This window comes from Desarmillaria tabescens, assembly GCF_030435595.1.
Source record: "Desarmillaria tabescens strain CCBAS 213 chromosome Unknown EV420scaffold_8, whole genome shotgun sequence".
Lineage (NCBI taxonomy): Eukaryota > Fungi > Basidiomycota > Agaricomycetes > Agaricales > Physalacriaceae > Desarmillaria > Desarmillaria tabescens.
In genome coordinates, this window is record NW_026848307.1 from 734,019 (window position 1) to 745,846 (window position 11,828).

At 49.2% G+C, this 11,828-nt stretch overlaps 2 protein-coding genes across 2 annotated transcripts; one reads left to right on the forward strand and one right to left on the reverse strand.

The window, feature by feature from the left end:
- Positions 1 to 151: 151 nt before the first annotated feature.
- Positions 152 to 4,484, reverse strand: EV420DRAFT_1639164 (P-loop containing nucleoside triphosphate hydrolase protein; the record flags this gene model as incomplete). The annotated part of the gene is made up of 5 exons (XM_060476934.1): positions 152 to 986; positions 1,042 to 1,378; positions 1,438 to 2,009; positions 2,064 to 2,931; positions 2,996 to 4,484. 5 exons carry the CDS (start codon positions 4,482 to 4,484, stop codon positions 152 to 154), a joined length of 4,101 nt encoding a protein of 1,366 aa, XP_060334543.1.
- Positions 4,485 to 4,953: 469 nt separating this feature from the next.
- On the forward strand, positions 4,954 to 11,822 carry EV420DRAFT_1732312 (nucleoporin Nup186/Nup192/Nup205; the record flags this gene model as incomplete). The annotated part of the gene is made up of 11 exons (XM_060479936.1): positions 4,954 to 5,171; positions 5,223 to 5,666; positions 5,711 to 10,054; positions 10,109 to 10,273; positions 10,320 to 10,591; positions 10,639 to 10,780; positions 10,831 to 10,932; positions 10,991 to 11,095; positions 11,118 to 11,432; positions 11,481 to 11,668; positions 11,727 to 11,822. Coding segments are annotated over exons 1-11 (6,345 nt in total), but the record flags the coding sequence as incomplete, so codon positions are not given.
- Positions 11,823 to 11,828: the final 6 nt, after the last annotated feature.

An 11,828-nucleotide genomic window follows, 5' to 3' on the forward strand; every position in this document is an offset into this window, starting at 1 on the left:
TCGTAAAGCAGGTAACGTATATAGACTAATATAATCCCATCGGCATCGCAGGAGTGTGATCATAATGTGGGGGTCCGGTCTCAATGAACACCAGCTCGTGTCTTCACGTGTCAAAGATAGGGACTCTGCGATCTTTCGTATTTGAATCGAGTCAAGCTCGATGGGCGTCGTCGAACGCGAGGGCCTGTATCATGAGGGCCATTAACTCCGGTGCCATAGGATGATCAATAACAATATCGTCGCTATGTTTAGCAACTCTGCTAAACCCCTTCTCGAAAGCTTTGCAAGAAGAAAGATGCTTGCTGGAGACGTGGGCGAAAAGCTTGGCTACCAAATGAGCATCCGCTCTTTTTGATTTGGCGGCTTTTAATACCAGCTTCTCAACGAAGAGGCAATGAAACTTTGAGGGAAGCAGAGAGAAATACTCTTCTGCTTTCGCCAGTGTCCTAGTGACAAACAGCTCGTCTACACCCCATTCAATATTCTTCTTAGCATCGACTAAACTCATCTGACTGGTCTTCGCTTCTCCTGTCGGAGTAGAGTCAGCAGCATCGCTATCAGACGATAAGGCATCTGATTCAGAAATTGGTCCCAAAGGTTTGCTCCGGGGACAGAGAACTTTGCGATGTGAGGAGGGAATTTTGATTCTCTCTTCTAACGTTCCAGGATTGGGAAGGTCCGCAGGCCATAAGGGACGTCGAGCATCCAGGGTTGGTGTCTGTCTTGCAGTCCTCCTATCCAACGAGGGTCGACTAAAACGTCGTAACTCGCTGTCCGGTTTTCGAGGGAACTTCTCCTGTCGTATGACGCCGGTGTTCGCGCATCTGTGACAACACTCAAGGGAGTATTCGCTACACTCTTTTGACTGAATATGGCCTTTTTGACATTGGCTCGTGACTTTTTGACGGCAGGGCATCTTTGAATGGTCCTGGAGTCGATGACACAGGGATGGGCACACGTGTCGTCCGCAATTCAGTTTTGCGTTACTAAAGTATCACAGAGTTCGTAAGTTAATGCGTACAGAGCGTATTGGAGACTTACCATGGTTCCAAGCATCCGCCATCGGGACATTCCTTTTCAAACTGTGACTCCGTGCTGATTAGCGCAGTCCGGTATGGATGCCGTTCACACTTGACCGGCAATCCGTCGTAGATATGACCTCTATCTCTCAACATGGCAAAGAGCTGTTGCCAAATCGCTTTTCCTTTCCGCGCCTGTGTAAAAGTATCTGAATTGCCGATCATGATCAGACCATCTCTAGCTCGAGAGAGCAAGACGTTGATCCGTTCGGGGGCAGACATGAAACCAATATCATGATCAAGGTTGCTTCGAGTCAATGATACGATGACGATGTCACTCTCCTCGCCTTGGTAATTATCTGGAGGAGAGACAATTAGAAGGGAATAGGGTATATCAGATTCATCGAGATGCTCATACCGATGGTTGCAAGTCGAAGAAAGGACCGCTTGCGTGAATTTGCCTCTTCCGGTGTGAGAAGACCGGCTCGTATGAGTTCATGAGAATCAAGGTCATTCAAGACAGGGTCCATCTCATTCTTGAGTTCTCTCTGAAGCTTGTGAAGTTGAGCAAGATATGGAGTCAGCACAACTATTTGGCTGGAACCATATCCTTGCTGAGCAAGGTATTTGACGATCTTGAGTACCATCCTGCCCTCGAATAGATTTTGCTTTGAAGACGCTGAGCTCAGGTCATGACAATCCGAGATCTGTGGACAACAATCTTCGAGGTGACCGTGATTGATGAAAACGACGTTATCGCGAAGGCCGCGGATAGGAGGACGATCCTGGGTTTTGGGAGCATCAAGAAGATCGGGGTATGTCAAATAGCGAACAAGAGCCGAAATCTCAGGGCGCATGCGGTGCTGGGTATGAAGCGTCTGGTGCGGGTACCCTTTTACGACGAGGCGTTCAAACAAAGACCGGTTGAGGTCGTACCCTTCACCTTTTTCGACCGTGAGCTCATAATTATTCACCTTAGGACGAAGTTGCCTAGTGAAAGATTATCGTTTTGTCCCGATGGTCATGGATCGTGAATGAACTTACTTGTGATCACCGATTAAGATAAGTTGCTTCGCCGCCTGCCCTAAGGCCGTCACGACGTGGCTCTCGAGAACCTCCCCAGCTTCTTCCACAAGCACGACATCAGGAGCGGCAGCCTGTAGATCGAGGCCGTATTTGGCGGCTGCCGTGGTCGTACAACCAATGATTTGCCTGCTTCGGAGAATAGCAGCATCCCGTTCTCGAAACTTGCGGGTCAGCCGACTGACTAAATCATTGTAGTGGAGGATCTGGCGACAAAGCCTTCCGCTGACCAGTTTCTTCAATCTGTCTTCCCATTTGGAAAGGTGCATTTGGCGCGTTTCCTCATCCATGGTCCATATATTGGAAGCGTCGCGGATATTCTGCTTGTCCTGAAACACACCTGCATCACGACCCTCCTTCCATCGACGAAGAAGATAATATTCATTGACTGCACGTCCCTTTTTATCAATAATTGTCATGCCGTCTTGTGGAGCAGGAACTTGAAAAGCGCTGTGGAAGGCTTGCTGCCTGCGTTCCAGATAGAGCATCAGATCTTCAATCGAGACTTCCAACAGCCTATTCTCAGAGAAGGAACGTTCCAAAGTCTTCGATAACTTTTCAATTTCACGCTTATACAGGTCAATGGCAGAATAGTCATCGCCAGTAAAGCGAGTTGGGCATTGCTGATATTGAAGAGCCATTGGCTTTGTGCGTGGTGTGTGCTTTCCGCCCATGCGAACCATGTTTTTAATGGGTATCCCAACGTCGAGGAGATCCTCAAGGAATTGATCCAACGCATGGTTGGTGTAGCAGACTACAAGTATTTTCAGATCGGAGAAATCGTGGATAATTTTGGCAAGGAGCGCTCCGATGAACGATTTTCCAGTTCCTAGGGGATTAATCATTGTCAGATGCCGAACGAGAGGTTGCATATCTGGTACTGAAGAGCATACCTGGAGGGCCTTGTATAATAGACACCCTTTGTGTCAAACCCGAAAGTAAGGCATTCATCTGCGACTGGTCCAGAACAATTGGTTTATCTAAGCGCATTACGTCACGCAAGTCTCGACTGGTGCTCTTGTCCAATATGGAGACGGCTTCATGCAAACCGACGGGATGGTCAGGTCTGTCCAGAGCATCACCCTCCCTCCAGAACAGCAGTTCTCGAGCAAGCGGTAATGCCTGCATGCGTTTCAGAGCATTCAGGACAGGCTCGTAAGCGAAGAGAGCGGTGTCAATCTGCAAGATCTTGAACAAAGTAGACGGTCTCGTCTTCAACAGTAAACTGGTGATCGGTACTTCTCCCTCAAATTCTAGCACAATCTCCGGCGGGTTTTCTGCCAACAGCTCCTCGTCTCGACGGACGCAAGGAAATGTTAAAACAGTTTCGTCAACCATTAAGCAAGTCAACGACTGATGCTTCAACAGCCGGGTGTTTTTCTTCAGATACGCCTTGCGCTCGGCGTAACTGTTCAGCCTTCGAAGCTGAGGAAGGTCATCCTCACACCGAAAGGTGATCGCGAAACTCTTCCTCTTAAAGCTATCACCTAGGTCGACGCCGATTATCTTCATCCTATCCACCACCAAACCTCGATGCTTTCGCCCTGCCTGTTTCCCGAGTGCGATCCGGAGCTCTCCCCGCAATTCATGGATCATGTCTTCCCGCATTAACCTGAACTGGTTGTCTAGATACAGCGACTCCCGATGACCTTCCATACTAGGGTCATCAAGTGCATCAAGTGCCCAGCTGGGGCGAAGAAAGGGCGTTTCTGTGGACGCGATCTCGTCAGGCGTAGGTAGGATAGAGATCTGACGAAAGTTTGGAAAATCATTGTCATGTCGGCCACCAGGATGAACGTCGCCATAAGGAATGATACCAGGAGAGGCGGATGCGAGGGAGATCATACAACGGATTTTTTGAGCCATGGTGCGGATACATAGATGAGGGGAAGATGCGAATAGGGGGACCATCTCTTCCCCAAGTGGAACATAAGGGGATGCGTCGTCGCTTCCGAAGACTATGAGCTGATGCAACATCCACGCAAAACATTGCTGTGCCTTCAGGGAGAGCTGATTGGCTTTGAATGCCTCGACATATGCATCCCAGAAGTTTGGGGGATCAACGATGGCCATTAAAGCCTTTGTGAGAAATTGGCCGCGGCTGATCGTTCTGATATCCGGATTCTGGAGATAAATGAGGGCATCTGTGGCGAGACCATCGAGGAAGCTGGTCGTTGTATTGGATTGAAAGGCAGTCTGCAAGGAGGAAAGTCCAGACTTGCTTGCAAGTATCCTATCGATGCAGGCAGGGGGATCTGTTTGAAGACATAGTGCCTGAAGGAAATGGGAGCTAGTTTGATTATCTAGTGACTGTTTGCCTTGTAGGACATTGTCGAAGATTCTACACAGCCGTGCTGTACGCGCGTCTAAGTCGTTGGACATGATGTTTCGAACCAAAAGGGTGGAGGCGGGAAAACCGTGAGTGGTACACGAGTCATAGCGCTATCTGATTCATGATTTAGCTTTACGTTTCGAATAGACGCCAGTGATCACGAAATATTTCTGGGATGTTGTTAGCTGCGACTTTCATACCATAGGAAACGGAGGGTACCTGACTAAACGCTATCTTTTCCGCAAAAGTACTCTTTTCGGATTGCAGAAAGAAAGAAAAGTTGCTGTGTGCCATTTTTACTTCTGTTATTTTCCCACAGAATCGCTGGTGCTTATTGAGTGGGGACTATTTGAAACACGTTCTGCATACGCGACTTATTTGAATTGAGGGTAAATCAGAAGAGGAATCTGGGCTGGCACTAAATCGGGGGTATGCAGAAATATTGAGTGAGAGTGAAAGGGACCGGGACTTCCGAAACGGGATCTGTGTTATTGAACCTTGTTTGTGTCTACGCGCCTACGCGTTGAAGAATAACGACGTCCTCAGTGGCGGCAGATTGGACTCGATGGAGTCTATTTCTCGTCTCCGTCAAGCTCTCTTTGATACCCTCAGCGGTAAAAAGGCAGTCCATGGTGTCCAAGCTCTCCTTGACGAGCTCATGGTTGCCAAACCGCGTCTGTTGAAGCTTTTTGACGTTGGGACAAGGAATCAGCAAGAACAGAGAGAAATCGAGTCTGGTGCGTGTCGGGAATTTCTATCCTAAATGCTTTCTCTAACCATGGCCGTAGGTAAGGCTCTGATTAACGGAAAGCAAGTGGCAGTGAATGCAGAATTTGCACGACAGGTCATATTCCTCTCGCAGCAACTGGACTGTTCTGAACGCTATGTTGCCGGACTGCTTCAAAAAGTTGTCGCAGAAAATCCAAATGTAGGGCCTGTGGACTCTATTGAACTGGCGATATCCGAGTACCACCAGAGGCGGCGCCATCTTGTCGATTCCCTTCGATACCTCTATGAAGCCACTATTGCAGAAGCCCCCGATGACACTCTCGTCTACTCTCAAATCTATCGCTTCGTCAAAGAGGAACTTCAAGGCCTTGGGCCAGAAGGTGTTGAAGCGTCGTTGACTCTGAAAATCATAAAGGAATTTGGGGCACTGGACACTGCACTGTCAAAGACGGATGCTGCGAGGAAGAGTGCGAGGAGTAACACAGTAGCACCGTCAGCGCAAGGTGAGTATTGCGTTAGCTTCAAAGATGCTCCCTCTTGATGGCAGACGCAGGTACCGGAAGTCTTGGTGCTGACATATTGAACGCCCGTTACGAGTCCCTCAAGTATGAACGACGACATCTTGCTGCAACCCTTCACATCACGGCTCGCCTAGGCTTTCTTCCTCCCTCAGGAATCATGCACGTTGTTGAATGGCTCTTCTCTAATCCCAACCACCCCATTACTTACTATATGCTCGCCACCATTCTTGCCGCCTTTGATCCCGCTGATCCTAAAAGCTATGGTGCACACCTACGCAATGGACTAGCCAACGATACGACCACGGTGTCTTACATGAAGGAAAAATTGGGACCAACAACGACATGGAAAGAGCCGGGGTTGAAAGCCACGGTGCTATTGAAGTGGACCTTATTCTTGACAGATTTCAGGCATCGAAATCCAAATATAGAGCATCGGGATGGGTTCAAGACAGACCAATTGGAAACTCAAATATGGAGCGCGGTTCAAGGGGATTGTTTCCCTTACCTTGCTGCCGCCATTATCCATTTAGAAAGGAAACAGGGCAGCTCAAGTGTTCCTTCGCTGCTGCAATCTATTACTTTGGCAACGGAACAAGTAGAGCAGAGAGACCTACCAGCGGACGACTTCAAACCAGCAGTGCTCAATGCATTTGAGACCCTCATACGGTCTTTGTTGACGCACGCCTCCTCGGAACTACGGAAGATTAAGCAGCGGCAGGAGGACGTAGTATTGTCCAGTGCGCGAACGGATCGTACTCGTGGCAATTCGCGGTTCTCGACAGCGGCACCAGAGCCCACTGCATCTCCGCGCAATGACATCGGCGTATTGTATTCGCTCATTGGCATCCTGTACTCCAGTCTGCCTGCTGAATCTGCACTCCAATTTTGGGGTTCCGGACCTCCCGTCGATTCTACTCGTACGAGTTACATGGAATACCTGGAGTCAACCGCGGGGAAGTTGCCAGCATTTTTGCAATGGGCAGTATGGTCGACGCCAGTCCATGACGCAACAATGATGATGGCATTGTATGACATGCTCGCTGGCCTGGCTAAAGGACAGCAGAGTAGCGAACTGGCATACAATTTCCTGGCCCGCGGAGGAGGTGAGGTCATTCAAGGAAGCACTCTACCTTCGTCTACATCAGGCTCCGCACTCTCCTGGGCTACAGTCTTTGACGTATTGGATACGTGGGCTTCAAGCGCCAATACGGCCCGTACTCAACCCGTTCAGCCCCTCGGTCAGAGCCTTTTTGGAGCACCAGCATCCATGCCGCCGCAGCCAGCTCAGCAGCCGGTAATAACCCCCAAAGATGTTTTACTCGCACAATCCTTCCTCCGTTTACTCTCTACCGTCGTCACTTTCTCGATCTCCGTTCGGGTGGCAATTTCCTCGCATGTTCACTTTCGAGCAATTCCTACTTTGGTGTCTCTGTTACCTCTGAGCATCCCGCTTGAGCTCAAAGGCGCGTTGTTCGAGGCGCTGTCGGCTTTCTGTCACCCCGGGGCAGGGCCGGCAGGTGTGGAGATTTGTCGCGCCGTTTGGACAATGATGGAACGTTTGGAAGTGATCAATGTTAGGGCAAGTTTGCAAGTTGGATTTGGAGCAGGCCTGTTGCCAACAAAAGGCGTTGAGGTGGAGCTTGAGGAAATTGAAGCTGCGCACGGACTGTACCCTGCAACTATCCCATTCCTGAAACTTCTCAGTACGCTCATTCACACTCCGCGCCGAGTGTCTTTGACGGATCGTATTATCGAAACGGGGACTCTGGGAACCATACCTGAGACTCTGGGCCAACCATACCGATTGCCTGGTATTGGACCCTTCGTTGGTTTCGTTATAGACAACGTCTTCGCCAAGATTCCGATGCGGGAATATTTGCGTCCCTCAGATAGATGGAAGTTGAACGACCTCTGTCTGTGTTTCATTGAACGCTGTCTTGCTAGCTTTGATCTCGAGTCTTTGCTTGCTGCAGCGGAGAATGGTCAACTCAAGGGCGATGTCCTTATTCCGCTTCTCATACATCCCGGGTATGATGTGATGACCCGGATGCTGACTAGTTCAGGGCTCCAACGCAGCATTCTGTCTTACCTTGTTGAAGGTGTTGAAGGGTTTGACAAGGGCTTCGCCGGAGAAGAGCACTTCTTTGCCAGCACAATTGTGAGGGTCCTTCGGATCGTCCAGCGTGTACTCGAGATCCAGGACATCTTTTTAGATGTTCTCATCCCTCTGTTATCTGATTTCGAGGGCGCCTCTTCTGTTGGAACGATTCACCCTCGCTCCTACTTCACGAAGTTCGACCAATCGCTATCATTTGGTCCCCAATACGCTCCGGCTCTCGCCTCGTATGTTGTCTATCCAGCATACCCAGAACTTGTGCTGCTCTCAGTCCGAATAATTGGCATCCTTTCATCGTCAACTTCTCTGCCCAATCTAACCATCCTGATTGAGCAGAGCGATAATTCCGAGCGTATCTTAGCGGGATTCATGAGTATTCTGGAGACGGAGTCCACAGAGGATGTTATAGCGGCGGAAGCAGCTACCGAACAAAGCACCGGAGCTGGTGCCCCGGATATGGATGACTCCATGGATTTGAGCCAGGCTACGAGACTGGCCGTTCTTGAACTCTTGATTCAGAACACACAATCACCTCAGTCGCACCTTAATATCGCACACTTCCTGCTCTTTGGAAGCACGAAGAAGGATCAGCAGATTCAAGACCCCCACGCATTGGGCGCACAGAAGACGTGTGTTCATGTCATCCTTGACCTATTGAATGCTGGTGTCCCACGGTTGAAAGGGAAAGGCAAAGACCGTGATCTTGCACCCTTTGCGACGCCGATGTTCATCAGGCTTCCTGCCCTCGCGGAAAGGTGCTACAGAATCATATACCAGCTGTCAGCCGATCAGTCTACCGCAGAATTCACGATGAGGTACCTAAGGACGAGAGAAGATTTCTTTGCCCGTCATCTTGCTGCTGTTCCTTCACAGGCACCCGAGACACTGGCGGACCCCTTCATCGAAGTCCTTTACGGCAATGGATCACGCGTCACCACAGCCGTTTCGTCTTTCAGCTCCTTCCTCCGGTCAAGATCATGGATATTCGATCTTGTGGCATTAGAACTCCATGTTCTTTCTAACAAGAACAATCAAAAGGGCATTGCTGAACTTCTCTCCATATTATTCGGAAGCGAACCCACCTACGATAACCACGCCGATTGGGAAGACGGAATGCTGCGAACGTTCCACGAAGTGGGACAGTCGCACATGAGGGTTATCGAGTTCCTCCAGTCACTTGCATTCGACTGGACAGACAGTTTGACCGTCAAACACATCGAACTAAGGTTCTTCGGACAACTGAATCTCCAGGCCTGTACACGAAAGGACGTCTCCGGATGTGAAATTATTGATCGGTCCGCACTGTTGGTGCTTTTAAACACTGCGAGACGCGCCTTGTACTCTCGTAATGTGGTTATGGCAGCGGCTGATGCTTCGCAACTAGCATTAGAATCAGCGTACATTTTGGAGAGCTGTGCTGTGGAGAATCATCGGCGCGAAATTGTTCATGCCTCCGCCACCGGCTTTGAATCCTGGCGAAGGATGCTGGACATGACATTGACAAAATGTTTCCATCATCTACCCCATGATCACAGAGAGAGCATGCTATTCGATCTGCTGCACATCCTACCCTCCATCATACGATCTAGCGATCTTCAGGAGTCAACCGCCGTATTGCTCGCAGAGATGACACTTTCTGCAATCACGAAGTTACGAGAGGATAGACACCATCAAGTGATTCTCCAGACTGTTGCCGGGGATCATGAGGCTAGCAGTCTTCCAGCGGAACGACTCTATGCTATCCTGACGAACATATTGGAGTGCATCCTCGAGAACAGTCACGTAGAACTCGTCCGTGGCAACCTCTACGCCTCTATTGTCAATTACGTTCATCTCATTTCCACTGGCAAGCCTCAGCCCCCGGGCCCGGCTTCTCTTGCCCTATCTACGTCAACGTCTTTGTCATTGTCATTGGCCGCCTCCACACGCAACAATTTCCTCGGTGATAGTGCTTCCGTAGCTTCGCCGGGTCAGACTGGTTCATCGACGTCCCCGATACAAGTGAACAGTTTGTCTTTGATGAAGGGCCATCTTGAGCGAGTCATCACAATGATATCTCGCGATGCCATCGATGGCACAGAAGTTTGGAAGACTGTGGCCTTCATGCTGCTCACATCACTATGTCAGCTTTCGGCTGCTGAAAAGCAGTATTCGGTATTGTCGTGTCTTGTTCGTCACGGTATCCTGTCCAATTTCGTTCATGGTGTTGCGGAATCCGATCTTCTACTACAATCAGTTCTCAAACCTGACCCAGGTAAGTAAAGTGACTCGATCCTTTCGTATATGTTGTTGAATCGTGTTTTTTTAGATGATCTGAACGCTCTCTATGTATACGAATCAAAAATGTCCCTGTTCATCCGTATTGCTCAGAGCAGAATCGGAGCCGAGCGCTTGTTGGAAGCCAATGTAGTAACAGTGTTGGCTCAATCCGACTTCCTTGATGCGAGGCCTGAAGGGGATCAAGCATTTATAGGTTTGTGTGCCCTTCTGTTCATTGAATTGTTCTAACATTCCATCAGATCAAGATTCTTTCTTACCCTCTGCTGTTCAGCGGTATCATCAGTTGCTCATGCCAGCTTTGGAACTCGTGAATGCAGTGGTAGCTGTGTTAGGCTCTAAACATTCTTCCGCAAGCAATCAAGCCTTGGACTTCTTATCGAAACATAGTCCGACCATCGTCATTCTGCTGAAGAATGAGATTGATGATATCTCGTTATCTTTGTTGGAGGAGATCCATCTACTCGTTTCTCTCTGCACCAACGTGTTACCGCTGGTCCCAAAAACTGAACTGGTGCGCCGTGGAGAACCTTCCTTACTTTCATCTCTAATTGTGACTAGGCATCAACAAATTCAGGATTTGGTGCTATTCATGCTGCAATACTGAGTCTCTCTACGCGATGCCTAGGCACGGGACGCTGGACACAAGATGTAAGACCGATAACGGATGCTGAAATGCTTAGTGCAAGTGCTTTATCGTCTGGTAGGCTATTCTTATATTTCTTTGGGGCAAGCGGCTTGACTTCCTTATAGGCTTCAGCTCAGAAACCAGATTTGATGTCAATGTCCGTCAGAAGGAGCGCCTGCTTCGAAAGGCGCTGGTCGCATATATTGGCTGCGCCAGCGAATTCACAGGTTCGCGTTCGCATTCGAAGCATACCTCAAATTGACTAAATGAACTGACGGTATACAGAACCCGAAATTAATGTCATGTTCTCGCCGATAACTACTGTTCCAAGGTTGGACGATCGGGGATCTCACTTCATTGGTGAACCACTTTCTCTCCAGTACCAGGTTGGTTCTGAACTCCAATTCCACAGCGACTTTGCCAACACTTGGCGACGCCATTGAGGCATTGAACGGCGTTTACAATGATCTTGCCGAAACCTTGAAGCAAATATCTGATATCTCCGCTGAACTTGCCATGAAGGACCATATTGGTGTTGAGAACATTGAGGAGGCGAGTTTCTATTACATCTTACGAAATAAAAAGCTGAGCGGCCATCGCCAGGTTATCCGCAGCAGCGATAATGAGATCATTCGTGACCTTGATGTTGGCCAGAAACGGTCGCTTATCTGTCGCGAGCTGGAACGGATGAGAGACGGGCTTCAAGACGACGTCAAGACTGCCATACGTGAGTTTATTAATTGACCCTTGTATATCCTTCGTTCTAAAGGAAGAGTGGTAGATACGACTGAGATGATTCTTCTATTGCTGTGGAGGCATATGCTGTACTATTGCGATGAGACTCGTTCAAAGAGCTCCGAAAAGGCATATGCCATAAGGCTTCTGTCTATGCCTGACCCCCAAACTTTCCGGCAGGACGTGGGGAGTAAACTTCGGCCCGTACTGCAACGGCTCAAGTCATTAGTGGTACGTTACTCTGCTGTGCTGAAAACACTGCAATCGTTGATTTGTCTTTGGCTAGGGCCCAAATCTGCTGGGTAACGAGTGGAGAGACAATCAGGCCTACATTGAGATCATGGATCGTAGGCTGAGGGACACGGCCGGTCTGCATGAAAGTAACGCC